Source organism: Streptopelia decaocto (genome assembly GCF_964273445.1).
Source record: "Streptopelia decaocto genome assembly, chromosome: 13".
Classification (NCBI taxonomy): Eukaryota; Metazoa; Chordata; class Aves; order Columbiformes; family Columbidae; genus Streptopelia; species Streptopelia decaocto.
Window position 1 is genome coordinate 4,414,737 of NC_138668.1, and position 25,399 is coordinate 4,440,135.

The 25,399-nt window shown below is 48.6% G+C and overlaps 3 protein-coding genes across 7 annotated transcripts in view; 1 reads left to right on the top strand and 2 right to left on the bottom strand.

Moving 5' to 3' along the window:
* The window catches only part of MPRIP (myosin phosphatase Rho interacting protein), an 80,982-nt gene extending 73,186 nt beyond the window's left edge, over window positions 1-7,796 (top strand). For all 3 annotated transcript variants that reach the window (XM_082064790.1, XM_082064789.1, XM_082064788.1), the window contains one exon: window positions 501-7,796. In XM_082064790.1, the coding sequence (XP_081920916.1) occupies window positions 501-572 (72 nt within the window). In that variant the 3' untranslated portion in view covers window positions 573-7,796. The remainder of the gene's footprint in view (window positions 1-500) is intronic.
* A 213-nt stretch (window positions 7,797-8,009) lies between these two features.
* Window positions 8,010-9,911, bottom strand: PLD6 (phospholipase D family member 6; the record flags this gene model as incomplete). Its single annotated transcript, XM_082064643.1, has 2 exons — window positions 8,010-9,434; window positions 9,524-9,911. 2 exons carry the CDS (start codon window positions 9,909-9,911, stop codon window positions 9,193-9,195), a joined length of 630 nt encoding a protein of 209 aa, XP_081920769.1. The 3' UTR covers window positions 8,010-9,192.
* A 2,187-nt stretch (window positions 9,912-12,098) lies between these two features.
* FLCN (folliculin) lies at window positions 12,099-23,244 on the bottom strand. Of its 3 annotated transcripts, none has more exons than XM_082064642.1 (12): window positions 23,078-23,244; window positions 21,923-22,201; window positions 20,978-21,124; window positions 20,184-20,405; window positions 19,535-19,695; window positions 18,662-18,753; window positions 17,760-17,950; window positions 16,525-16,638; window positions 16,047-16,170; window positions 15,547-15,678; window positions 14,316-14,421; window positions 12,099-13,535 (listed from the first exon to the last, which is right to left on the bottom strand). In XM_082064642.1, the coding sequence occupies exons 2-12, from the start codon at window positions 22,169-22,171 to the stop codon at window positions 13,334-13,336; spliced, it is 1,740 nt and encodes a 579-aa protein (XP_081920768.1). In that variant the 5' UTR covers window positions 22,172-22,201; window positions 23,078-23,244; the 3' UTR covers window positions 12,099-13,333. The 3 variants fall into 3 exon arrangements, with proteins under 3 accessions (XP_081920768.1, XP_081920767.1, XP_081920766.1); XM_082064641.1 differs by lacking the exon at window positions 23,078-23,244 and adding an exon at window positions 22,962-23,055; XM_082064640.1 differs by lacking the exon at window positions 23,078-23,244 and adding an exon at window positions 22,759-22,916.
* Window positions 23,245-25,399: the final 2,155 nt, after the last annotated feature.

Here is a 25,399-nt window from a genome sequence, read left to right on the forward strand (position 1 = left end):
GAGACGCCCCTGGCTGGGGTTAGAGAAAGGGTGGGATTGTCGCTGGCAACAAAAACACAAGTTTTTACCTTGACTAAGTGCAGACCGTCCCAGATGGATGCACGTTCAGTTGGTGTGGGAAGGACCAACGTGCAGGTCTGGCTTAGCAGCTCCGAGCTGGCCCACCCAGGGCTCCTGCAGTGCTGGAGCTCTGCTGAAATTCCCCCAGCTCCCAGGATCGTTTGTCCGAGTCGAGCTAATCCCGCTTGCAGCACGGTGTTGCCTCTTCATTTTGCTTCTGGTACGTCGCCTGGTTTGTTTGCAATCTCACCCTCTCTCTAGGCACCATTCCCCAGTAACCGCTCTCCATAACCGTGTGTTTTCTCTTAGCATGTCCCACTAACCTCCCCACCGAGGAGCCCGTCCTGCTGCCTTTCCCTCGGCATCGCGCCCTCTCCGTGTGCCCGACACCCACCACCACCTCCCACCCGTGTCCGACCTCTGTCTCTTGTCTCTCCCAGAGTCTGAAGGAAGGCCTGACTGTGCAAGAGCGCCTGAAGCTTTTTGAATCCAGGGACTTGAAGAAAGACTAGTTCTCCCCGCTCCGCTTGACCACGCGCACCTCCCAGCTTGAGGCAGCACAGCACCAGCACCGTTTGTCTCTTGTTCCTTAACGACTCTCCTCGCTGTCGTTTCGTCTTGGCGCCCTCGACGGGACCCGGCGCCGTGGTGGCCGTGCCCCCCGCCACCCCCTTCGCCTCCCCCTGCCTGTGAGATGCTCCAGAGACTCTGAGAGGGAGAGGAAGGGATTGGGGTGGGGTTGTTGGGTTTTTTTCCCCCCCTCTCTTCGGCGCTTTGTAGGAGAATCCTTCCTTTACTGTAAACCATTACACTAAGTGTCAGTATTAAGGCTCAGTAGCCTGTTAATAAGCTAAATCTGTCGTACCAACCGTTTTTGGTATGCAAGCAGGGCCTGGGGTGGTGTCGGCCATACCGAGCTCTTACTGCTGTCAAGAGACACAGTGCTCAGAGCACGCCAGGAGCCTAATTAACCATTGATCTCGATTGCATTACTTGCACCTACGAGGCGGGGAAAGCCTTGGGGAGCTGTCGGGGAGCGCGAGTCCATGCCAGCGTACGCAGCCTGGAGGTGATGACACTGATGTCTCGCTGGAGAAGGACGCAAGAAATGATTCTCCTGCCCCGTGACTGTGCCGTATCCGGAATGTAGGCGACGCCGCAGCCCCGGCGAGCTCTGGGGGCTGCCGGGGTGGTGCCGGATAGGGAGCTGCACCGTGGAGCCCGCCCCGTCGGTGTGTCTTTGCCTCCTGTCTCGCTGGTGGTCGGAATCGGTGTTTCGGGGGCCGAGCTCTAAGATCACTTTCTTGCCTCTCTTAGATCAAGCCCAGCACTCTGTTTTGGTTTTTTGGTTTTTTGTTTTTAATTTTTTTTTTTTTTTGCTGTTACTCCTTTCCTCTCATTGAGTCCCGTGTATCCCAGGGTCTGTGCGCATGTGAAACTCCCTTTTCCTAGTCAAAGGAAAGTAGAGTAGAGAGTAGAGCCAATATTGACTGAAAATGCACAGTGCTCAATGCATATAATGCTCCTTTTTTATCAGCTTCTTGAATTCAACTCTTCTTGTCAGCAGGGCAGCTCCTATTTTAATTCTTTAATCTTTTTCCTGAAATAAAAATCTCAAAACCAGTTACGTGCTTCAGACCTTCTCAGTCCTAATAGCTTTTGTATTTAAAGCATACAATTTAGCGCTGCGAGGCTGATAAAGTGAGACAAACTAAAAGTGAATGAGGGAGCTGGGAGCACTGGATGCAGCACACGGCAGCCGAGCAGAGGGTGTTTGGTTTGTCCTAGAAGCAGCGTCAGGGCTGCCCTGACATGGTGGCTTCATCCTGGGCTACTGAGAGTGTTTCAAAGTGCCACCGGTAACAATCCTCGCCCATCGCCCTGGCCCGGAGCAGGGATGAAGTTCAGCCACCCAGCAACCCACAGCACAGGCCGGGCTGTTAAAAATACCCCCTGCCCGTCATGTGGAGCAGAGTTCCTCTTGTCTTTTGCGTGCTCAGCATGTGGTTGTTGCAAGCAGCTCTCAGAGCTTTCGTGGCTCATTTTGGCTCCACTGGGTGGTACAAGCGCATCCCTCAGAGCAAACTCGCTGCAGCTCTGGAGCGGTGAGCGCCGAGGGATGGCGACATCTCCAGTCCTACCAGGTTGGACCACGGCGTCAATCAGGTTCTCGTCCAGCTTGTGTGGCCTCAGCATGACCAAGTGCTCGGCTTGACACCTCCCCGGGCACACCCACAGCACGTGGCAGCCGTTGGTCCTGCCCACGGGACCCCGTCTTGTTCCTGGCCGAGGTGCCAGCGCCGTGTGGCGGGCAGAGCGTGGACGGGGATGTTCCCGCTGCGATGCTCTGGGATCTGTGCCTGGGTGTACATGCGGTCCTGGAGATAGGAGCAGGGTAGGAAAGATGCTCAACCACGAGGATACTAAGGCTTTTCCCTCCTCAGCAGGCACATACCCTCTAGGATGTTTTGATGAGCTACTCACCCTAATCTGAATTTATTGTAGCACTTTACGTAATCTGAGCATTGGAGGGCCCAGGAGCCTTCCCAACCGTGACCCGCCTGGACCATCTCTGACCAGGAGTCTCAGTGTTGTTCCTTGCCTTGTGTTTGCTTTCACCCATCCATCCTTTGTCCTCCTCCCATCCCACCGTGGAGGAACGTGGCCTGTGCACCCAAAGCTGCTCACCATCAGCTTCTCACCTGTGTAATGGGAGCCCAAATTAGGGAGCCCCGAAGTGGAAACGGTCACCCTGGGGCTGTGGAAATCACTGTTCTCACCATGTGGAGCGAACTAACGGCCATCTAAAGCATCAGCTGCTGTTGCTAAATCCATGTGTGTTGGTAACGCATAGCGGTGGCGTTTTGTACCCCTGGGATGGGGTCCTGCTTCCCTTCCAGCTGAGGAGATCCAGGTGCAGCTCTCTCTGGTTGTAGCTTTTCCCAAATTCAGCCTTCCCCAGGTCAAGCGTGTGTGCGTCGGGCTTACAAGTGCACTTCTGGAAGAAGAAGGTCTTGTCACCGGTCGTGTGGGGGTTTCTCTCTGTCCCCATCTCCGGTGTGACCCCATGGCTGGGTGACGGGTGCGTGATTGGGTCCCCGTGCTCACAGCAGCTGGGAATGTGACGCTTCGGTGGCACCTATGGGCAGCTCAAGGCGGTTGTGGAGTTGAAGCGGGGACGCCAGCGCCTGCCGAGCGGAGCAGGTCGCAGGACCAGCGGATATGTCAACGCCACGGCCCGTGTTCAGCTAAATCCAGTCTGTTACTTGGGTGGGAAGGTGATTCCATCCACTGTCAGCCCTGGCATTGTCCTTGCTCTGCCCTTACAAGATGTCACTGGCTCCAGGAGATGCCCTCCTCTTTCTCCTCCTCCTCTCCAGACATATGATGGGACTTTGTCCTTTTTAGCCAACCAAGCAGAACATGCGCTGGTCTTCTCGCCACATGGACCCCGACCTTTCTTCCAGCCCCGAGCAAATCCTGCTTTTTCTTAGCATACTCCCTTTGCTCAGGAGCACTGATTTTAAGCATGAAGACTAGAAGTTATGTACATACCTTGCTGTTTGCATTGGCCCATCGCTGGTGTGGAGGACACGAGACGGAGCCTTTCTGATACAGGATCACACCACCGAGCATCTCCAGGCTCCCCACGGAGGGATGTTTGCTGCTGTACTCTTGTTCATCCCAAGAAATCCTCTCTTACAGCTTCGTATCCTGCCTGGGACCAAGTGTGAAGCCTTGATTTCTTTGCCAGTGCTGCTGCTTGGAGCCTTATTTCTTAACGTAGAGAGCAGCTGGAGGACACAGGTGGAGCGATCAGGTGGGGATCATCCCCAGCTTTGACTCGCCATGTGTATGCTGAGTCATTTAATGCTATTGTTTTTTAAAGAGGTGAGGATGAGCAGAAAGGCCCCGCGGTGTGTCGGCAGCAGTGGCAGCAGGTGGTGGTGGATGGTGCAGGAAGGCAGAAGAAGGTGCAATCAAAATGCTGCGGGGGAAGTATTCTGGTTTATACACATATAAAAATATACCGGTGTTTAGTGGCGGGAAAGGTCACCCAGGAACAGGTGTAGAGCTCGTGCTCCTTTCCTGTAGCCGTGCCTATATACTAGACATGGGATCATATATCATTCTGGGCCACTTGTGTCAATTCTTCGCCTGAGGCAGCACACACGGTGTTTTCCATCATTCCGGTGAGGCGCTGCCAGGGGATCCGGCACCAGCAAAGCTGCAATTTCTTCTCTCTTTCCTCTAGTTTGTTTTTACCTTATTGTAGAGAAAATAGTCTTCATGTCACACCCCTTCCCCCTTTTATGGGCTCCCTGGAGCACCTGTGAAATGTTTTAAATTGAGATTTGTTGGAACTCCTTGGTGAACAGGATCAGGCCTGGGGGATCAGCTGCTCAGAGGTTACTTATCAGGGAACTTTTATTTAATACATAGTGGCTGGCGTCTCTGGGCTTTAAAATAGCTGAGAAGAGCAAAACAGGGAGGTTTGCTGGGAAAAAAACAAAACAATCCCGGCATTAACAAAGGGTGTAGCTGAAATAGAATGTGTTGGATGGCAGGACAGCCCCGGGGACCACAGTGTGCAGAGGGACGGGGGCACTGCCGATGTTGTCGTGGTTTAATGTTTGATACGCCAAATCAATTGATCTTTATCACTGAACTTCCTGGGTTGAAAATGCTTATTGCAAAGGGGTCCTTCATGGCCATAGTGGTGGTGGTGGTGGTCTCGTGTGCTTGTAGGAGCAGACAAGGGGGTTCGGCTCCTTTGGAAATCAGCGACACGAAGGGGCTGAGGATCAGCAGCACCTCAGCAGGTGGGAATTCTGAGTGTCTGAGCGCTGTACAGTGATGTTTTAGCTGTATATGATGTCTTACAGCGGTAGCTGTGAGTTCTGGGGGGTCACGAAGAAGCAGAGGAGGAGGAGGAGGAAGGTGCTGTGGGGTGCAGAGAGCTGTTCTGTGCTCTGTGTTCGGGCCCTGCTCCCCTCTGCAAAGCGAGAGGCGCTACATTACCTGCCTTTACATTAAAGACTGAGAGTTTGCAGTGCTAAGAGCCAAAAACTGAAATATTTCTGCAGAGAGCTGCGCTTTAAAATGAGAGGGGCGGAAAGCTCCAGCTGGGATGGTTTGTCACTGCCAGCAATGGTCCTTAGTTGTCTGTTGCTCCTTCCTGCTGCATCTTTCAACCTAAACCCGTGTCCGGTCCTGCTGGGCACCATGGGACACGGTGTGGACACCCGAAACGCGACCTGCTGCGGTTCACACACCCGCAGCCGTCAGTGCTTCCAAAATGTGGGGTCTAGGAAAAGTCAAGTGCAGTGAAGGTGAAGACACCTTCTAATTGGCTCTAAGTCATTTATTTTCCTGCGTAAAATTTGCCTACTGCCTCCACCGAAACAGACCGAATCCTTCTTTAAATGTGACCTTTTCTTTGCCTGCGTATAAACAAAAAAAAGAAGCAAATTGTGTTCATTTGCTTCAAAACTAGAATTGTATGCTGACTTACAAAGCAGAAGAGCCTCTTTTTTTCCAGTAGCATGGGCGGACGGGGCTGCAGTGACAGTGATTGCGCTCCCACTAGACCTCGGCATTTTGTTCATGGTTCGGATACAGCGCTTGGTTTGTGTGAACAATCAAGCACATGGTGCAGCTCGCTTTTCCTCTCTAATTTTTCAATTTTTTTTTAGGAAAAATTACTTTTAGGAAAAATTACTTTTAAGAAAAAAAGTAATTTAAAACCTGTATAGTGTTTGAAGCGCGCAATGTAAATATTCATCACTCAGAAATTAGTGGAGGGTTCTCGTTTGTGACTAAGTCGTGGCTTTAATTTTTAAATCTGGTTCTAACACAGACGTCCCAGGCCGGGGTTGGCTCCCAGTGTCCTGTGCCCAACCAGCCCCTCTGCCCTCATTAACTGGTTTCGTTTGGTTTTCATGAGGGTTATAAATATCTTTTCAACCCTTTTCTCCTGAGCGATCCCTTTAGTTTGGAAGTGCCCTGTCCAAAGATGCGCCATAGACTTGGTTTGTTTTGTTTTCCATTTGGAGAACTCAGTAATCTTGTATTTGATAGCGGTACTAACACCGTGCATGTGCGAATTTTTATCTGTCATCGTCTGGCACCTTCGGGATGCTCTTGGACTTTAGACGGGACCGACAGACCCCGCGGGACGGACACACATCGCACAGCAGCACGGACACACTCGCAGTACGTACCTGTTCAAACACAACTGTCCGTACAACGTAGTTACTACTGAGTTGAACTTACACCATCCTGTGGCACAAATGATTTCTTAGAAGATCCAGAGCTGGAAACAACACGTTTGCTCTGCCTCGGTGCGAGAGGACGGCAGCAATCTGAGGGTGTGGGATTTATTTACTAGCAGAGACCTGATGAGCCAGACAAGTTGGTACCAACTGAACTAAACCAGCTGGCCATGAACTTTAAATGAGTGCAATTACAGTTATTAATGCTTCCTTCACACGCCGCCTGCGCGCGGGGTCGGCGAGAACACTCACTCTTTGTTCTAAGTTAGAGCATGTGTTGTAAAATACTAAAGGCAGTGCTAAGAGGAACGCAGATGGAAATGCGTGGAGTTCTGGATAATCTGAGGTTTGTAAATAATCATTGATTTGAGAGGATGAAGTTTAGGGGAGTGAGATGGAAGCTCTGCAGGTGGTACCTGGCACGGCACTGGTTGTCCGGGTACTAATGGTCGGGTTTTTCCACCATCCTAATGAGAGTTCTGTCTGAGCACGTCTTGAACCGACCACCGACCCGTAACCAAGGGGAACTAGTCCTGGATTAAAACCACGCACGCACCGTGCTGGAAACGGCCTAAAGGAATGGTCAGTAATGAGGACACAACGGTCATTTCCCAGTTTCTGCGATGCTGTGGCCAGTCCTCGTCTGAGCAGGGTCAGTCCTATCCGGGCTGGGTTTGTGGTACTCGAATACCTGGGGTTTTGGTACCAGAATACCCAGGTTTGTGGTACCCAGGCTGGGTTTGTGGTACCCAAATACCTGGAGTTTTGGTACCTGAATTCCCGGGGTTGTGGTACCCAAATACCTGGGGTTTTGGTACCCGACTTCCCGGGGTTGTGGTACCCAAATACCCGGGGTTTTGGTACCCAAAATCCCAGGTTTGTGGTACCCGAATTCCCGAGGTTGTGGTACCCGAATTCCCGGGGTTGTGGTACCCGAATACCCAGGTTTGTGGTACCCAAATACCCAGGTTCGTGGTACCCGGACAGCACCGGGATGCTGCAGCCTCCCCGATGCTGGAACCCCCTGCAGCTCCAACCCAGAACAATCCCAGTGGGGCGATGGGGAGAAAATAAAACACCGTTGTCCTCGAGCCCTGTCCATCCGCAGGGCAGAACGGCCTCTTCGAAGGGGCGTTTTCCACACTGATGAGTCTGGGAAATGTCTCACGTGGTTTATTTTTCCCCTCTGTGAAGGGGAATGGGTGTTGGATGCTCCTGTTTCTCAGCAAGTTTCTCCTTCTCCCTTCCACTCACTTTATTTCAGCGCTTTTTGAAGAGCCGCTCTTCCCGATCAACTGCTCACTGTAATAGAAGCGTCACTTTTTCCTCACAGTATTTATTCCTTACAAAACCTGTGTGACATGCTAAGTTCCCATGGATGTAGCTGATCATTTTTATTTTGTAAATATAATTACCTAACTTTACATTAACTATATCGTAATAAACTATTTTTGCACCACCGTTTGCATGCTGCGCAGTGGGGTGTTTCTTCCAAAAAGGACGTTACTGCAGAAAGGAGCAGAGGCCAGAGCCTGAGAAACAGCACGCTGTTTGCTTTTATAGCCACGCACCACAACGAAAATGCGGCAGGTAGCATTTTAATAGCAATAACATATTTAAAGTCAAGTCTAATGCTGCTGAATAGGATTCACTAGAGAATGACCTTCCTGAGCTTCTTGCACGGATCACAGTGATGGGTTTTCCCACAGCACATGCCGACTTTCTTAGAACAGAACAAATTGCAATCTGATGATGTTGCTCCATGTATCCCAAACAACACCTAAGGACCTACAGGACTTTTTAAGGATTTGGATCTTTGGAACCACGAGCCCACAAGGACTGGAGTGCAAAAAAAACAATGTTGAACTTTGCTGTGAAAATGGTTTATTTAATAGTGCAAATCACAGCACTACTGAATCAAGCAAAACCAGTAACAAATGTTAAGACCCTTTCATTTTGAGATATTTTGAGGCACTTTTTATTCAGTATAAATTATCACACAGATGCTATTTAGAGTTCTGAAATTCCAGATTTCACCCCATCTTTGTTCCGCCCTGAACCGCAGGGACAGACCTGACCTCGCTCTTCCCCCACTCGCTGTCCCCCCCGCGCTGCTGCCAACAGGCCAAAGTCACCAAACCAGACCCAGCGTCCCCACGGGATGAGCTGGGGCTTCCTTCACCACCCTGCTCTGACTCGGTGTCCAAACTCCAGCCCTGTCTGTGCTCAAGACCGACTGATTCCCAACAACAGTTTCTCATTTCTTTGCAGACCTCCCTACACTCGCCTGCTGAAGATGAGCTGGCGTTAGTTTCTGCTCTCACGCTTTTACGCTGGAACTCTGCTCACCTTAAAGCAAAGGAAATGTGTTCGCAATCAAAACAAACTTCTAATTTGTGCCTTCGCATTTCCCACAAATCTCCTTTTATAAACTTTTAACAAATAATGACAACAAGAAATGTAACTAAGGTGCTTAAGCTCTCCGTCCTGTCACGCTCTTAACTCTTCTTTAGAGTTACTGATGTAGCGGAGCCATTGGGCTACACTTCTGCATTATCCCATGTTGGAAAATGTCCATTTTACTATTGAAACACCCACCCAGCACCCTATGAACATACCTCGCTCGCACTGGGGCACGGCAATGAGCAATTGAGCTCTCTGAACGCCGTCATCCCACAAAACAACTCACCGAACAGCTGGGTCATTCCCTCTAGCACAGGAATGACAGGAATGTCACTTTAGGGTAGAGAGCACTTTGCTTCTCTAGAGGAGCTAAATTACACCCAGATGGATAATACAATGATGCCTATATGTAATAATAAGGTCCATGAACGTGCTCCACCATGAGGCAGCTCAATCATTTATCATCTTTGGAAAAAAAGGTGTAGTTGCTGGGGTTGTACTCTTCCCAAATCCTTTCAAACTCCTCCAGGAAAGGCTTCACGTACTCGGCGTCCTCCAGGACCAGCACGTTCTCCCGGTTGTTCTGGATGGCTTGGGTGGTCCAGTTGAGGGAGCCCGTGATGAGCGTCCTCCCGTCCACGATGGCGAACTTGTGGTGCATGTAACCGCCCTCCTGGTCGTGGCGCACCTGGATCCCTGCGGAGACACAACCGACCTGCTCAGCGGTGACCGAAACTGCCAAAACCGTCCCCAAAGCAGCCACCCCGCCCGCGCTGCCCCCTGACCCGCGTGCCGGAGGAGCCCGATCTGGGAGCCCCGCAGCCCCATGTACTGCGCGTCCGTGACGATGCGGACGCGGACCCCGCGGCGGTGCAGCAGCTGGACGGCGCGGCCCAGCTGCGGGCTGGAGAAGGCGAACAGGCAGATGTCGACGGAGCGGCGGGCGGAGAGGAGCCGCCGCAGGAGGCGGCTGAGGGGGGAGTCCCCCCGCGGCAGCGGGCAGGGGCAGGGCCGGGGCTCCCCGCCGGGCGCCGCCGCCTCGGCCAGCAGCGCCTCGGTGCAGCTGGGCCGGGACGGGAAGAACAGAACCTCGCGGAGCGGCCGGCGCCGCCGCCGCCAGGCAGCCAGGGCCAGCGCCACCGCCAGCGCGCCCAGCGCCAGCGCCGCCCGCATGGCCCGCGGCGCACGGAGCATGCGCGGGGCGGCCGGGCGCGGGATGGCGGGAACGGCCCGGAGGAGCCGCCTCCCGCCCCCGGGTGTGCGGCCCCTGAGCACCGGGGGAGCCCGGCGGCCGCACCTGAGCGGAGCTGCACTGCAGGGACTCAGCGGAGCCTCTTCAGCTGCTCGGAATCACAGAAGGGTTGGGGTTGCAACACACCCTGAAGATGGAAGCATTTTGGTTGGAAAAGACCCTCAAGATCATCAAGTCCAATGGTTCCCCCACCCCTGGCACTGCCCCATGTCCTGAGAACCTCATCTCTGTGTCTGTCCAACCCTCCAGGGATGGTGACTCCAGCACTGCCCTGGGCAGCCTGTTCCAATGCCCAACAGCCCTTTGGGGAAGAAATTGTTCCCCAGATCCAACCTCAACCTCCCCTGGCGCAACTTGAGGCCGTTTCCTCTGCTCCTGGCGCTTGTTCCTGGCGAGCAGAGCCCGACCCCCCCTGGCTCCAAGCTCCTTTCAGGCAGTTCAGAGATCAGAAGGTCTCCCCTCAGCTCCTGTTCTCCAGCTGAACCCCCCAGGTCCCTCAGCCGCTCCCCACACCAGCACACGTGTGAGATACCCAAAATACCCAACCCAGACAAAAAGAAAAAAGGATTGTCACAGATTGTGCCGTTTTCAGCAGTTGTGCCATTTTAGCTCGCAAGTTTAGAGAAAATATCCCAGGTATTAAGTTCTAGAAGAATCCCAGACAAATTACACCTTGTGGGAGCGTACCCAGTATCTCACATCCTTCTGAATTAAGTTGTAACTCATATGTAATATTGGCTGGGTGGGGGGGAACGGGGGCAGCAGAACTAGTGCACAAAGGCTTTGGCTGTAACTGCAGCAGCCACTGCTCCCCCCTTCCTCCGAGGTACATCCCGCTCAGCCACGCGGAAAATCACAGCGGAATACAGAAATATCCTGCTTTAATCACCTTGTCTGTAAGGTGCATTGTTTAGAGGGAAGGCGGGTGGTGAAGGAGGGCTGCAGACACGCTATTTTGTTAATTAAGTTGTGCTACGAGCAGTGCGCACATTCCAGCTATCACTGACAGCAAAACGAGCACCCGCGGCCTCACCCGTGAGTTGTGGGAACTTGCCTGGACAATTAGTTTGGTAATCCCAGGAACAGATCTGTTCTGGCAGGCAAGCACATCTGTTCTCATCGGTTCACAGACTCCAGCAACTCTCCCCCTGCTTTCCTGTGGGTATTTTATAAGTATTAAGTTAGTGGTTTTCTTGCTCTGGCTCAAAAATGATGTTATCCTGAGTCTGCAGAGACTGAGACCCACCTGAGATGGGGACAGAGACTGGTGGACGCTGCAAATAACTCACTGCTGGCACAAGCACATGGAGGAAGAGGATGAAGCCTTAAGCTTGACCTTGTGGTCACCGCTTTGGAAAAAATAAAGATCAAACTTCTGTTCAGAAATGTGGGCTTTGCTAATGGGTGCCTGGACACCCAGTGCTGGTTAGAGATGAGGTTTTCCTGTAGGATTGTGTGGGAGAGCTGTTGTTTAAAAGATAAAAACAGTTCAGCAATTGAGAAGGTTTAAATGGTAAATAACCTCTTATGTTACGTAGCTCTGAATCAGACCAGAATAGCTTTCAAGCAGAAAACTAAGACTACTAGGTCACAAGAGTGAGCACCGGCCTAGTACTAGAAATTCCAGCTCACTAGTCCAGGTTTTCTCATCACTTCTGTCATGATCCCAACTCTCAGTGGGCTTTTGTTTTTCCTTCACAATTAGCACCAGCACACAGGAAGCAAGATGCACACAACATTCAAAGCTTCCTTTTCTGCGTAGAGAGCTCGAGCACCTCGTTTGTCTCGTATCTCCTTATTGATAATTGGGAAATAAAAGCCTTTTTTCAAACCCCCATATTAAATCTGTGGTTAGTTTTTGAAGTGATACTGCCTTTTTCCAAGCATCTGTTTGCAGCTTGAATACCCTGTGGTTATGTCCAGTCAAGCATTTTAAATTATTTGAGCATCTCTTGCTCCAGAAGTACAAGAAACTAATGCCTACAAAGCTAAAAACTTGTTAAATTCTACAAATTAAATCAAAGTAACATCGGGAATTAACTTGTGGATCAATTGCTGCTTCCCCCACCCCAACACACACACATTGAAAAATGAACACAAAACCAGGCTTTGTCCGTTTTACAAAAATAGCTCTTAATGAGATTTAACGCCTGTCTCCATTTTACAGATGTTCCAGACAAAAATCAACCTGCATATTTTATACATAAGAACAGAACTCACGACAAGTTGGAACATCTCCTCTGAGTTTGAGTCTTGTTTGACTGAGTGTAGAAGGTCACCTGGGTAAAACCTGCCTCTAGGTTGTTACAAATGTCTGCGGTAACGTCAAGTTTTCCCAACAATGATCCAGGAAAAAAAAGACAAAAGAATACTTCACAACAGAAACAGTAATTCCTCACAATATAGATAAGAAATATCTGTTTAGGTAATTAAAAAAAAAAATGCACCAATGTTTCCATGAAGCAAAAATGGCTACTACAGAGTTATATAAGAACGGAGCACCTACAGGTTGGATTTTGTTCCTGCTTAACTTAATTAGGAAGCTAGAAAACTATTTCTGAAGACAGAAGAACATCAGCAACCTCATCCTGGCGAGGTTATCTTCATGACCTGGAAGTTTTGCAACCACAGGAAAAACAAGGCGAGTCTCTCACCCTGCAGAATACAAACAGGCTGCTTTCTGCAACTTCTAATAGACAAGATTTCCAAAGCAAGTGCTGAAACTGTCTCAAGTTAAGATATAAATAAATAAGAGTGACAGGACTCCAACGGGACATCCTGACTTATGCTACAGCAGAAAATAGTCTCTTCTTAAATCCGAGCACAAAGTGGTTTGAAATAATTTACACGTGATTCGTACCCTGTGACGTGTCACTTATTTTTGGTTCCTGTTCTCTCAGGCTTTTAGGCGATTTATGTGGGATTCAGAGAGATTAACTATATCCACTCCCAGGAGTTCTTGATGTTGTCACAGGTATCTGAGTCTTGCCAATGAAATCTAAACCCGAGCTCTACTGCCACACCGTAATGCTTAATGAGGACAGTATGGGATTTTAATTAACTCACGCAGATTCTTTGAGCATTGCTGTATTTAAGTCTTGAGCGTGCAGGTCTAGATCTAGAGTCGAGTTTCAGGACAGACAGCAGCACTATTTATTAGCACTTATTAGTTCAGTCTCACAGCAATTAGAAAAGACTCAAGTGACTCTTCAAGTTAGTTTGAGGACCACAGGAACAGCAACAAAGTTTCACTGTCCGCCTAATGCATCTGCTGCGGGCTCAGCAGGCAGAATTTGGGGTTCCCCGCGATTATCTGAAGGCAGCAAGTGAGGCTGGGCGCCCTTTAGTTGCGGGACTCTGAGGACGTGGGGCTGCGAACCGTTGACATCAGGTGGGACTTGTATGTCTTGCTCAGGCCAGTCATCCAGAACTTGAGAAGCTTGACGTTGTCCTCCTCTGCAGCTCCCAGAATGCTCAGCAGTTTCTGGGTATCCTCCTTGGGTCTGCTGTCCACTTTTGTGAATTTGAAGAGGACCTTCACTTTACTGCAGAAACAAGAAATTCCTGTCACTATTGTGATGGACTTGCACGCATCAAACAGGGAATGAGCAGCGAGCGCGGCTTCTCTTGGCACCTACTGCAACTAAAAGTTAATAAAAGCTTCAAACAATATTCTGTGGAGAGTATTGTCATGTTTTGAATTAAAAAGTACAGGAAAAGGAGGAATCAGTTAGGAAGTCTACTCATTTTCAGTAGAAATATGCGTAATTCTAGCCTGTCTTTTCTTTCTAGCAAAAAGTACAATTAATTGTGACAACTGGGAATCTACCTGAGAGCAACATCTACTGCCCATCTGGCCTTCAGGTAAATTCACAAAATCCTAATGTTCTACAAATTATTTCACATGACTGGCTGGTCTTCCTTTATAACTACTTGCACCTCTGAAATGCAGCGCCCGAAGGCACAACCATGACATTTGTTTGGCATGTTATCTGCACTGGAATATAGAACACGTTGACAGGCGTATATATATTTGCATACTTAATCCTCGTAACGTACACAAAGCAGACAAGTATTGTCATGTAGGTAAACTACAGATGGCATGAACTGAAGTGTAAAGGTTACGAACTGATGAAAGCCAAAAAAGAGAGCTAAGACTAGACTAGAACTCCAATATTCTTAGCTCCCAACAGGATTCCAACCTAAATGATTCTGTCAATACCCCAAAGAAGTTCCCTGACTACCAGCAAGTCTTGCTCTCTGCTGTAACTGTTCCAGGATTAGCGCCAAAGCTGTTTCTCCGAAAGCCGTGTAGTCCTACTTACTTCATCCACTCCTCCTTCAGGCAAACGAGGCACTGATCCACAACATCCACAGAGAGGTTCTGGTTGGTAAGAGCAGCTTCGATCTTGTTCAAGATAGTAGGGCCAACTACAGGATGAGAAAGAGGAGAAAAAGGGTGAGAAAAAGAACACACATGCTATATGTTACCCACTTACACCTTTACTAGTAATTTTTTGCAAGGACTAGTCCATTTATTCTATGACCTGGGCCTGAACACCTGCTGAAATTACAGACAAGGACACACATTTGTTCCACCTCTCATTCTGTCCAAGAGCACCAGCCTGCACTCATTTTTCACTACTACTTTGGTCTGGTGCATTAATGCAGCTTCCTCTATATGCAGAAAGCTACACTATTAATACACAGCACAGCCAATTTCAGAGATTTTTGGCTTGATTAGTTCACGGATAATAATCTTCGAGTCAGGAAGAAATCTATTCTACATGGTGGAAAAATATATCCCCCAGTGGGCCTGCTTTGATTTCATTTCTATGGAAGAGGAACTGAAGATCAGCCCACTAGAAAAACACCTGATCCAAGAAGCAACATGAATTTTGTGAAGGACCCTGGGGCATACACACAGGTTCAGGGGCCTTTGTTTTCTTCAGACCCACTTTTAAACTGCAGTTGTTTAGATTCTGTTGTTTCTAGTCCCATATCAAAAAAAGCAGAGTTACAAAAAGTCTTCATGCTTTGTACAATAGACAAGAGTGATGGAGTTGACTCCAATCCCATCTAGGTGCAAGTGTTCAAGTCCTTGAACAAAGCAAGTAAAAAAAACCCCAAAGGTCTGGGCATTTCTGTATCAGCCATACTTGTCTATCAAATGGAACATGGGAGATGAGTAACGTCACGGTCCTTCTAAGCTAGACTTAATCAAAATAAACACTAAAGCATTCCAGGATAGAAAGCGTTCATTGCGGATAACAGAAGAATTTCCTTACCATTGCTACTGTAACCATGTTACAGAATTTGTTTCTCAATTCTGAAAATTAATAAGTAAAATGCTGGTCAGGTAAAGCAAACCCTTCATAATTAAGCAGACTGCGGTAAACCTCACCTCAAACAGCAGTACCGCAGTTGTACACTGACCTGGCTTTCTACCCAGGCCTCCTTAAGGGCCAGTACAGGTACAGCATAAAAAACAGGTTAAGATCGAGATGCTCTTTTAATCTCAGCGATACAGATTCTTTCTGCTTTCAAATCACCCACCTCGATCTGCTGCAACGGGGCTACCACTGGTGACAACAAACTCGTACTTGTTGAGGGACTGCTCCTCATCAAACAGGGTCGGGCACAGATTGGAGCGGGTGGCGGTGCGAACTTCCACAAGGACTGCGAACTCTAAGAGGAACAAGAGCCCAAAAGAACATTAACCGGACTAGCCCAGATTATAAAATACACCTACATACCCTGCTCCAAGAAAGCACAGCTCTGTCAGCTCGCAATATTTGGCCCAGAATTAACCTTTCCTCAGTAGGAACCAGGATTGTCAGCTGTCCTACGATCAGTGTGGTGTTGCATCTTTCAACTATTGATCAGGCAAGAATATGGGTCAAAAACAACAACAAAAAAAATGAAGTGGTTCAGCTTATAGTTCATCCAGCATCATGAGAGACTGCCAATATGTAATAAAGAAAAAAAAAAACCCATTTTGTGTCCTTTAACATAAGATTTTAAGGGAAGGAGAGGTTTCTGCAACAGGTTCTTACCAGATGATAATATGTGGGAAGGGATTTGAACGTGCGGGCTCAGCCCTAGGAAGTTACACCGATACGCCTCTTCATACTGGTCACTGTAGGGGATGATCCGCACACATCCGACAGGCAGCATGGTCTGCAGAAGGGAGGAAACACATCAAGAGAAACACTGGAGTTAAAAAAACAGTAAAGTACAGGTTTTTCCCTGACTTCCAGAAGCAGCCAAGACCTGGAGCACTGCTCATGCAGATGCTCTTGGTCTGGGGGATCAGAAAGATCCTACTCAGCTTGAAAGACCATGCACTTGCTGAGGACAATCAAGACCAAAGGTTGAGGGTTTTTATGTTGTTTTGTTTGTTCAAAACCATGTGATTTACAACACATTCTCCACAAGATTACATGTCAGAGTCAGGTTGTTATGAAGGCTGGACTAGTAGAGAAATATATGTAAAAATATGCAGCCAGGAAACAAAAGGAAAAAAGTTTTTACCCGTAGCACATCAAAAGCAGACTGAACAAGATCGGTATCTCGAGCTTTCCAGATGACCTGGTTCCCCATCAGGACATGCCAAGCCAGCATGCGGAATGCTGATGCCCCAAGAACCTGAAAACAAACCATTCTCCATTGGTTATGAAAATCAGCAAAATGTCTGGTTTGCCCTGACAAAAACATGACTGGCATGTAAAAAAATGGCTGGAATTGAACATGAAAATTTAGGTCTTGTGCACAGAGTAACAGCTCTAAACCACAGCACCAGAGTCAAGTGTTTCTTCGACTGGTGTGAAAGGCATCAGACTGACATAAAAAACAATATTCACCCCCATGTATGGTTTCGAGAACAGACAGCAGCAAAGTACCACTTGGCCAACGTGCCTAATGAATGACCCAATCCAGCGTCAAGCACATTAACAACAGTTGCATTTCTAGGTTGCTCCAAATTCTGAGTGCGTTGATCAGCTCACTTGTTGGCCAAATTAGTGGTTTTGGCAAAACAGACACAGGCCCATTTGGAATGGGACTGAACAACTTATATGAGATGATAACAACTTTCTGGCATTTCACTGATCTGGGTTATGTTCACAACAGTGATTCAGGTGTAGAAGATGAAAGAATATTCTTAGACAAGCCTCCAAAGGCACATGCTTGTAACACAGTGTAGTTTAATACCTTCAAGCATTCCAAATTAGGAGAAAGTAAAACAAACGGAAGCTAAAGAAATAAAGCAGATAAAAATCAAAAATATGGGAGGTTATTTGTCAGGAGTGTCCAGGAAAATAGTGAAAGAGTGGGTCAAATGCACAGAACCTTCCACCTCAGTCAGGTAACTGGAAGCACTAAAGCTACATCTGTATAGAGCCATTGGTTTTCTTTGCAAATTATTTCCCCCTCTCTAAAACACTCTTGTTTTAAGCAAATAATACTTGACTTTGAAGATGCTGCATGACCTCTATATTAAATTACTGTCCTGGGAAGAAGAAAAGTGCATACTTGGAGAGAAATCATATGATTCCATCCCACATGACCTCAGAGGAAGGGAGAGTCCTCAGAGATGCAGCTAATGCCGCTTTACTTGCTGTGCAGGCACTGTGTTGAACACAGAACCAAGAAAAAGGTGAAGACTGCAGGAAATAAATCTATCTTTTAAAAAATATATCAACAGGAGGGAAAAAAAAAAGCTATTAGCTTGTGAATTCATCATCAGAGTACCTGTGCTCCTCTCTTACCTGTCTCATGTGCCTGAGAGAGCGGAAGACAGACAACCTCCTGTGAGCTACGTTCCAGCTGTTGCAATCTGGCATCAGAGATGTTTCAGGGGAGCATTTAGAAAGCTCCTGCCCTTCCACAACATCTGGCTGGGAAGAAGGCTTCTCTTCTTCCTCAGAACCATCCCAGCCTTCTGACTCTTCTTTCAGGTCTAGCAAAAAAAAAGGTAGAGTGGTCACAAAAACTGCTGCTCTGTAGGAAGGGGAACTGCCTCAGAAGTGCCTACACACGCTGCAGCCAACTCATTTTGGCCCTTTGTGGGGAGTCCAAAACACAGCAGCTACAAGAACTGGCGTCACTGACACACCCAAGGTGTTAATGAAGTTTCGTAATTCAGATAACGGAAGGGTCAAGAAGGAATGTCAATCTTCTACAGAACACAAAGTCACATCTTTTGACCAGCTACACATTCTCTGTTCTTGTTTTAAAGGTCATGGCCAAAGCTTTGAGGTAGGTTTTGTAGATTCTAGTCTAGATGTATTAATAAAATAATTCAATGCAAGAAAAAAAAAATCCTTTAATTTTAGAGATTTTGGAGAAAAAGGAGAAAAAGTCCATGAATTGTGATTGCAAATTCCCCTGGTTTAAAGACTCATTGGGAGGCCCAACCCAGCCAGAGAGAACAATAATCACGATGATGCAACATTCCTACGCAAGTAACAAACACCACATGTGCGCACAGAGAGCCCGCAAGGCCAAGGGCCTCAATTTCATGTTCTTGTCATATGCGAGAGCGCACCAGTTCTTGTGGAGGCTGACGGCAAGGTGAAGTTGATGAGAGATGGCTGCACTATGACACGCAAAAGGACTTAGTCTTTTACCACCCAAAGCAGTCTTCCAGTTCTGGAAACTTCGATCTCACCTGCAAGTTTTTCCATCTGAACGAGGGTGTCTTCTGTTGGTGCTCCCTCCAGAAGCTTCTCTGTGAGTCGGCTGCCACAAGCTTTCAAAAGCCTGGAGACACAGAAGGAAACAGAAGTGGCGGTCGTTAAGCCTGCCTGCTAAGTGCAGAAATCCAGTAAGAAACTGGGTGCGATGAGCTCAACAAAGAAATTCAACCGCTAACCGCTTTGTGTTTCCTTTCCGCACATCTCTCTGCTTTCCTTGGTGTGGTAACTATCAATGCACCTTACAACTGCTGCCACTCCAAGTCACCGAAAAGCCGACCATTTTGTAGTTGCTTTATGCAACATACTTATCCCCCATCCAAGTCACATGCCCGTGTTGCAACCCTCTCTGTGGCAACTTTCCAGGGAAGTCTGAGGAGCAAGTCAGGCCCTGAAGCAACTGGACTCCCACAGACACACAACTGCAGCAAACGCCTGTGCCTCCCAAACCGCCCATCACAAACCACGGGCACTGCCAGGTGAACAACCGCTGTATTTCAAGCGCAAATCTGATGTACAACAAGCTGGGGGTAGAAGCGTTTTTGCTTACTTTCTTCCATACTTTCTTTTAAACTGCAAAACCTTTCCATCTAGACAGATGTGGTTTCCATTAGCAACCACACCCGTAGGTTTACTTCACAGCAACAAGAATTTTTTTGTCCTAAAGGCATCAGCAGGCTGCTGTCTGTGCTTAACTCACTCCAATTCAGAGACTACTTAGCAAAGTCCAACTTACTGCCTCAAGGAAAAAATACCCAAACACTGAAATCACATTTCCACCCTTTCAGAACATGACAATATTCTCGTCACGAAGGAGCAGCAGAAGCTAGATACACAAATGGCATTACCAAGCAAAGGAAGTATGCAAACATGCCCAGAGGTTTTCATCGTTGGTCAGTGAGGTTAAGGAGCGGGCGGCGTTGCCGTTGCGCTGGTGCAGGAAGGGAGTGAAGGCCGTGTTCATGCGCTGGGCGCGCTGAGGGCACCCGTACTGCTCCGCTTCAAACACCTGCACGCAGAGAAGGGCAGAGTAAGAGACTAAAAAAAATAAAGTGCTCACATAAAGCTGAGCCAGCAAAACCCCAACAAAAATACAAAGTGAAAAGGGTGTGTCACACACAATCACCTAAAGTACATTGTAAATTATGGGAAAAGAGAAGGAAGGAACATCTTAGTCTTAGATTGACTAAAATTACAATTAAGTAACACCTGTGCTCCAAACCCATCCTCCTTCACAACTTTAGTTACTTAAGTTTCTAACAGAGCTATTGCCTAGCAGTTAGGTCTGTGACAAGCGTTATGAGCGGCTTAAAATGAGATAATGACCCTGTTCCTTCTCTCCTACATGCCCCAATATGCACTGTCCTCATGTCCCTTATGTCAACCTTAATGACCACCCTGGCTGCAACGAGCTGGATCAACTTTTTGACTCAGCTGTAAATCGACTATTGTAATGTTTTACTAATGCTGCATCAAATGGACTCTGCACTGACCTACCTTAAGTGCTTTCCCCTGAAGCTCATCAATGATGCCTCTGATTTTTCCCAACAAGAAAGGCCAGGAGTTGATGAGGTAAATCCGGTCCATCATGATAGTGATGATGCTGTACCAGCGCTGGAAACCACGAGCCAAGCTGTCTTTGATGAAGAAGGTGTGGCTGAACACAAACCCATGCTGTTCATCTCCGAAAAAAATAGGACCTTCGCGTCCTGGGCAGACCTGAAGGGGAGGGAAACATACACCAGTGTAGTTAAAAACATCACGCAGTGGAAATGGTAATAAACTGCACAAAGCTTCCTGCTCTTCAGCACACACTTGGTGAATAAAACAAGGTTCTTTTAGACCACTGTACAAAACCTGTGGTCAAACAGAGCTCCAGAGTTATCCTGCAAACACTATAAAAACTTCAAGTTAACTGTATTTTCAGAACTCGGCTCTATTCAACTACAATGCTGTTGAGAATCCACAAGGGATTTTGCTGATCCCGACACAAAAATGCTCAATAATCTGTGAGGTTCTCCCTTGACTTCTATGAGATGCTGAATGTTAATGGTCTACAAAGATTTCTGGCGCTAAGCAGCAGATTATCTCACAAAGAAAAACAATAAACACATAGAAGCAAAGACTAGACAGGGAAATTTCTGGCCTCACAAGGTGAGAGGAAGGAACCCTCACGGTTATCAAAGATCAACCTTAAAAACTGAAGCCAGGACCAGCAAAGCACTATCTTGGATTTGAAATTATGCACAAGGCCATAAAGAGGTTTGCTCCCTGAACTCCAAGGCAGTTACCTCACAGCTCAGGCTGCGAACACAGGCCTGGCGCACAATGCTGAACAGCTGGGGGTGGTTCGGGTGCTGGTGACTGACGTACTTGATGGAAGTTTCTTTGTCGTGGCTGACATATCCAGGATGTCCTCCTGCAAGAGAGCGGCAACCCTGAAGACAGAAAAGCAGATCCAGCCATAAATGAGCACGCAGTTATCTAAGGTTTCCAAAGGCCTCTGCATATTCCCTTCAAAATGTAGGGAAGCATTATTCAGACGTACAGATAAGAACACAAATACTTAGAAGAAAAGAAATAGGAGTCAGGGTCAGGATTTGAACCCAGCTCCTCACGCAGAGCTCTGTGTGATATATTTCCTCTGCTCTTGTGCTCCTTTTCCACTATTTAATTTGATTGTGAATTTGGTGCTGGCTCTACAAGTCATAAAATTCCATTAACAGCAGCTGCAAAACCAACTGGCACAACAAAACTGGCCATAACCTAAAGGACAGTAAATAACAAATATCTCAGAACAAGTACTAACAGTAGACAAGCATGAGAACAACTAAGAATATACATTTTCTTTATTGTTTAAATCTCTTTTGCATTTGTTTCTGTTTCCTAATCAATACCGCTCTTAAAATTACTATTAATAAATGACCAGACCTAATCTAATAAAAGAAACACTCTTCAAGAATGAGGGAAACACTTCTCAGCCACAAGAGAATCACAGGGCTCAGAGAGACATCAAGACACCATCTTGTCCTGGTCTGTATGCCCAACACCCTCGTCATGGATCATTACGGTTTATGAGAACTTAGAGACCTTCTGGTACCGGCAGTCACATACAAAATGAGCACAGTTTACCAATTTTTTTCTCTCTCAAACAATACAATTGGAATTAGAGAATCCAAGAGCCTTTTAGTTAAGCCAAAGGGCACCAACGTCCGCACAGAGATAGTCACACTTGCCTCACACATGTCTGACTTTTTTGGCCCTGGGCTGCTGGAGTCGGCGCTGGCACCTTCTGCTGGGCTGTGCGAGCGGATCCGACTGCTCATCTGAATGCCGCCTTCCTCCTCTTCCGCCTGCTCATTCTGCCCAGAGATGTCCCCACTGCTCGCGCCTTGGGGAAGCGGCGAATGCAGAACCTCAGTACAAAAGAGGGTGCGAGGACCGTGGAGCTCACAGAAATGGCAGAGGGCAACAATAGCATTCATACTGAGAGCTCAGCACATGCGCCAGGGCTCCTGCAGACGGGAGAAAACACATAATATCAACACAACAGATATTAAACCATCTCTTAAGACTAGTTTATAAAAGTCCTGCCCTACATCCCTCTAGGAATCGCTGGCCTTAAGCTCAGCCTAAGGGACCAGCACAACTCCACCATGGGGTAACCTGAACAAGAATCAGCCCTTCGTGCGCTAAGGGATGGGGCTGGAGCAGATCGACCCCCCGGGTCCCTGACTCTGTCCCTGACCTCCGGCCCCATCGGGACCGGACCGTCCGAACCCCCGCCCGCCCGGACACCTCCGTTCTTACCGGGACTGCTGGGGTCTGACAGACCTGACCGCCGGGCCCGGGCACCTCAGGCTCCGCCGGGCCCGGTGCGGCCTCCCCGCACCCAGAAGCCTCAGGCCGTGATGGGTCGGACCGGCCCTGCTCAGCGCCCGCGGACCCGAACGCCTCAGGCCCAGCCGCACCCGGGCCAGCCCACCCCACCGGCCCTCGGCCTCCCCGCTCGGACAGCCGCCCAGCACAGGCTGCCCGTGCCCGGATCCCCCCTGACCCGGCCCCCGCTCACCCCCGCGGCTCCGGGCTCCCCCGTCTCGTCCCGTGTCCGCGGGCGCCTGACACAGCCTGACCCAGCGGCCCGTACCATCCCTACCCGGCAGTGGGGGGGGAAGGAGGGGCAGACAGCTCCCTGGCTGCTCAACCACCGCCTTCACGGAGCGATGAGAAGAGGGATAAGAAAGAGGGAAAGAGGGGGAAGGAGGCCGGTCGTACCGCGGTACCGAGCCGGTCCTTCCCGCTGCTCTCCCGAGGATCCTCCTCACCCCCCGGGTGCGGCAGTGAGTCGGCCCACGGCCGCCCTGTCCACAGGGGCCAGGCAGAGCCATTACCTCAGAACGAGACGGGGGAGATGAAAAGCTCCGGAAGACGCCTCCCTCCTTCCCTCTCTATCCCCTGCCCCAGTGCCACGCCGCAGAGAAAGGACAACCGTGTCTGATCCCCAGGAGTCGACAGGGGACAAGCTGCCACTGCGACCCGCAGATGCCGCAGTCTGAGCTGGCTCCGCTCCCCCGGCGAGGTGGTGCGGGCCGGAGGGCGGATCACGTGACCGGCTTGCCCTGGGAGGGGACACGGCGCAGGCGCCGTGCGCGGGCGGGGCCCGGCTGAGGGGACCCGGGGCCCCAGCGGCCGGTGACGGGTCGGGCGGCGGCCGGAGCGTTGCAACGGGCCCCCGTTAAAGACACTAATACAAGTGCTGGCAGTCCCATCTTGCACTTTAATTCCTTAAACTAATTAAAATATAAGATTAGGGCAGATGAAGTCTTCAGTGACGTATTATCTTTTCCCACTCTATTTATAAAGCAGGTATATTCACACAGGTTAATCGAAGGTTAGGAGCAGACAGTTAAGCCTGGTCTAGGCTCTGCAGTAAAGAACCTCTCTCGGTTAAACGACTCCAGCCTCTCTTCAGGGTAGCGAGGATTATTGATCTCTAAAAAGCTACGATGGAAAGACAAACCCAACTCCATGCACACTATTAATCTTTCAGGCTTCAAGATAAAGTACTGGATTCTTGCCCTGTTTCCCTTTACACTGGAGTTTTAAATACCACAGTCAGAAAAACAACAAGTGTTAACACCAGGTAACAGCAGAGATCGCTGGGCTGAGTAAAACCCAAGGAAGAGGAGCTGCCACTGATACCACCACCATATGTATCTCCAGATCTACGCAGCCATGTGTAGGATTACGGCTCTGAAGAAAATGCTCGGATGGTCAGTGATACACGAGATTGTTCTAACACAGAGATCAGATCTGGGTAGAAACGTTTGATCCATCTAATCCTGGATCCCATCTCAGAAAAGGACCTGTAGCAGCACTTCCCAAGGAAGACACGCAGTTCGCACAGAGAACAAGTGTTTCTACTCCAGGTAGTTCAGGAGAGCTCCGAGAAACCAGTGGCAGAGCTTGGGGAGCTGAGGGCACTGCCACCCACGGCCACAACCAGCAGCCCCTGGCCCGAATCACACGTCCTGAGAAGCAACAAGAACAAAAGACACCCCTCCACCCCCCAAATAAAATAAAAAAACCCACACAAACAAACTAAGGAAAAGAAATACAAAATACCTACTATCTCATTTAAGACAAACTAAGAGGAACGACTCGTTTGTTATCTTTATTTTCCAATGGTACATTTAAACAACTGCTCGGGACTAACCTCCTCAGCCAGTGTGGCCATGCAGAAAACATTTCCTGGGTTACACAGATGGCCTGTGACAACACGTACAACGGGCCGCGGCTGCGCCGTAGGACCGACACGGGGAGCTGTGGCAGAGGAGGCGGCTGGAGCTACACGGGAGCGTGTGGAGCAGCGTTGGTGTGACTGTCACTAACTGCGACTCCTCGGTGGCACTAAAATACAATGGGTGGTTGTACACAAAACAGCTTCTAACCATTTCTTCCTAGAAACGTTTTCATACCTGCTAATAATAACTGAACTAGAGACCCCTCCTGTGGCTAAGAAGTGTAGTTGCACGTCTAACGCTACCTTCAGAGCTTCATTTTGTATCTTTGCTAATTAAGGCGCATGAAAATTAGGAGTTGGATATCAAAGCATGCACTCGGTGTTTTGTGAACGCATCCTGTGGCCGCGCACAACAGGAAGAACTGGCCACAGGATCTCAGAGAGTCTAAATTTGGGGGAGCACAGCACGCGGTGTTCTTATATTTGCTCAAAATTCCTTCCCTGCAATAAATACACATTAAAACCAGAAAGCTCAAGTCTTTATCAAAGTGTCTCAGCTGATCACAGCCCATGCAATTAGTTCCAAGACTTGAGGGAGCTACTTCATTAAAAATCTGACTTAATTTCAACAGTATCTCAAGACATGCAGATGCCAGACCATGTGTTTATCGAACCACTACTTAAAAGCCCTTCCCTGAAGCACTTTCGGTGAATGCCTTATCTACAGATTCTACAGGTGGGACCTGACTTTGAATTATCAACAGCAAGCGGAGTTAAACAGCACAGCGATGCACATCAGAAAAGGAACATTCGAAGTTCTCCAACTTTAAAAAGCATTCGCCCTTTTAAAAAAACAGGTCTAAGAAAAAGAGCGTCATATATCATTTGAAACTATTACATAGCTATTTCTACCACCCTTTTGATGTGTAGTATGGATTTATTTTATCTACTTTAGAAGAACAATTAAAAA

Bases quoted from the DNA above. Each gene is read 5' to 3' on its own strand.
- FLCN (XM_082064642.1), bottom strand. From the start codon at position 22,171: ATGAATGCTATTGTTGCCCTCTGCCATTTCTGTGAGCTCCACGGTCCT. The intron at 19,696-20,183 runs GTAGGTCAGTGC...CTCTGCGTGCAG, and splicing joins TTCAGGGGAAAGCACTTAAG to GTGTTTGAAGCGGAGCAGTA. The intron at 16,639-17,759 runs GTAAGAGAGGAG...GTTTGTTTTCAG, and splicing joins CTCTCAGGCACATGAGACAG to GTTCTTGGGGCATCAGCATT.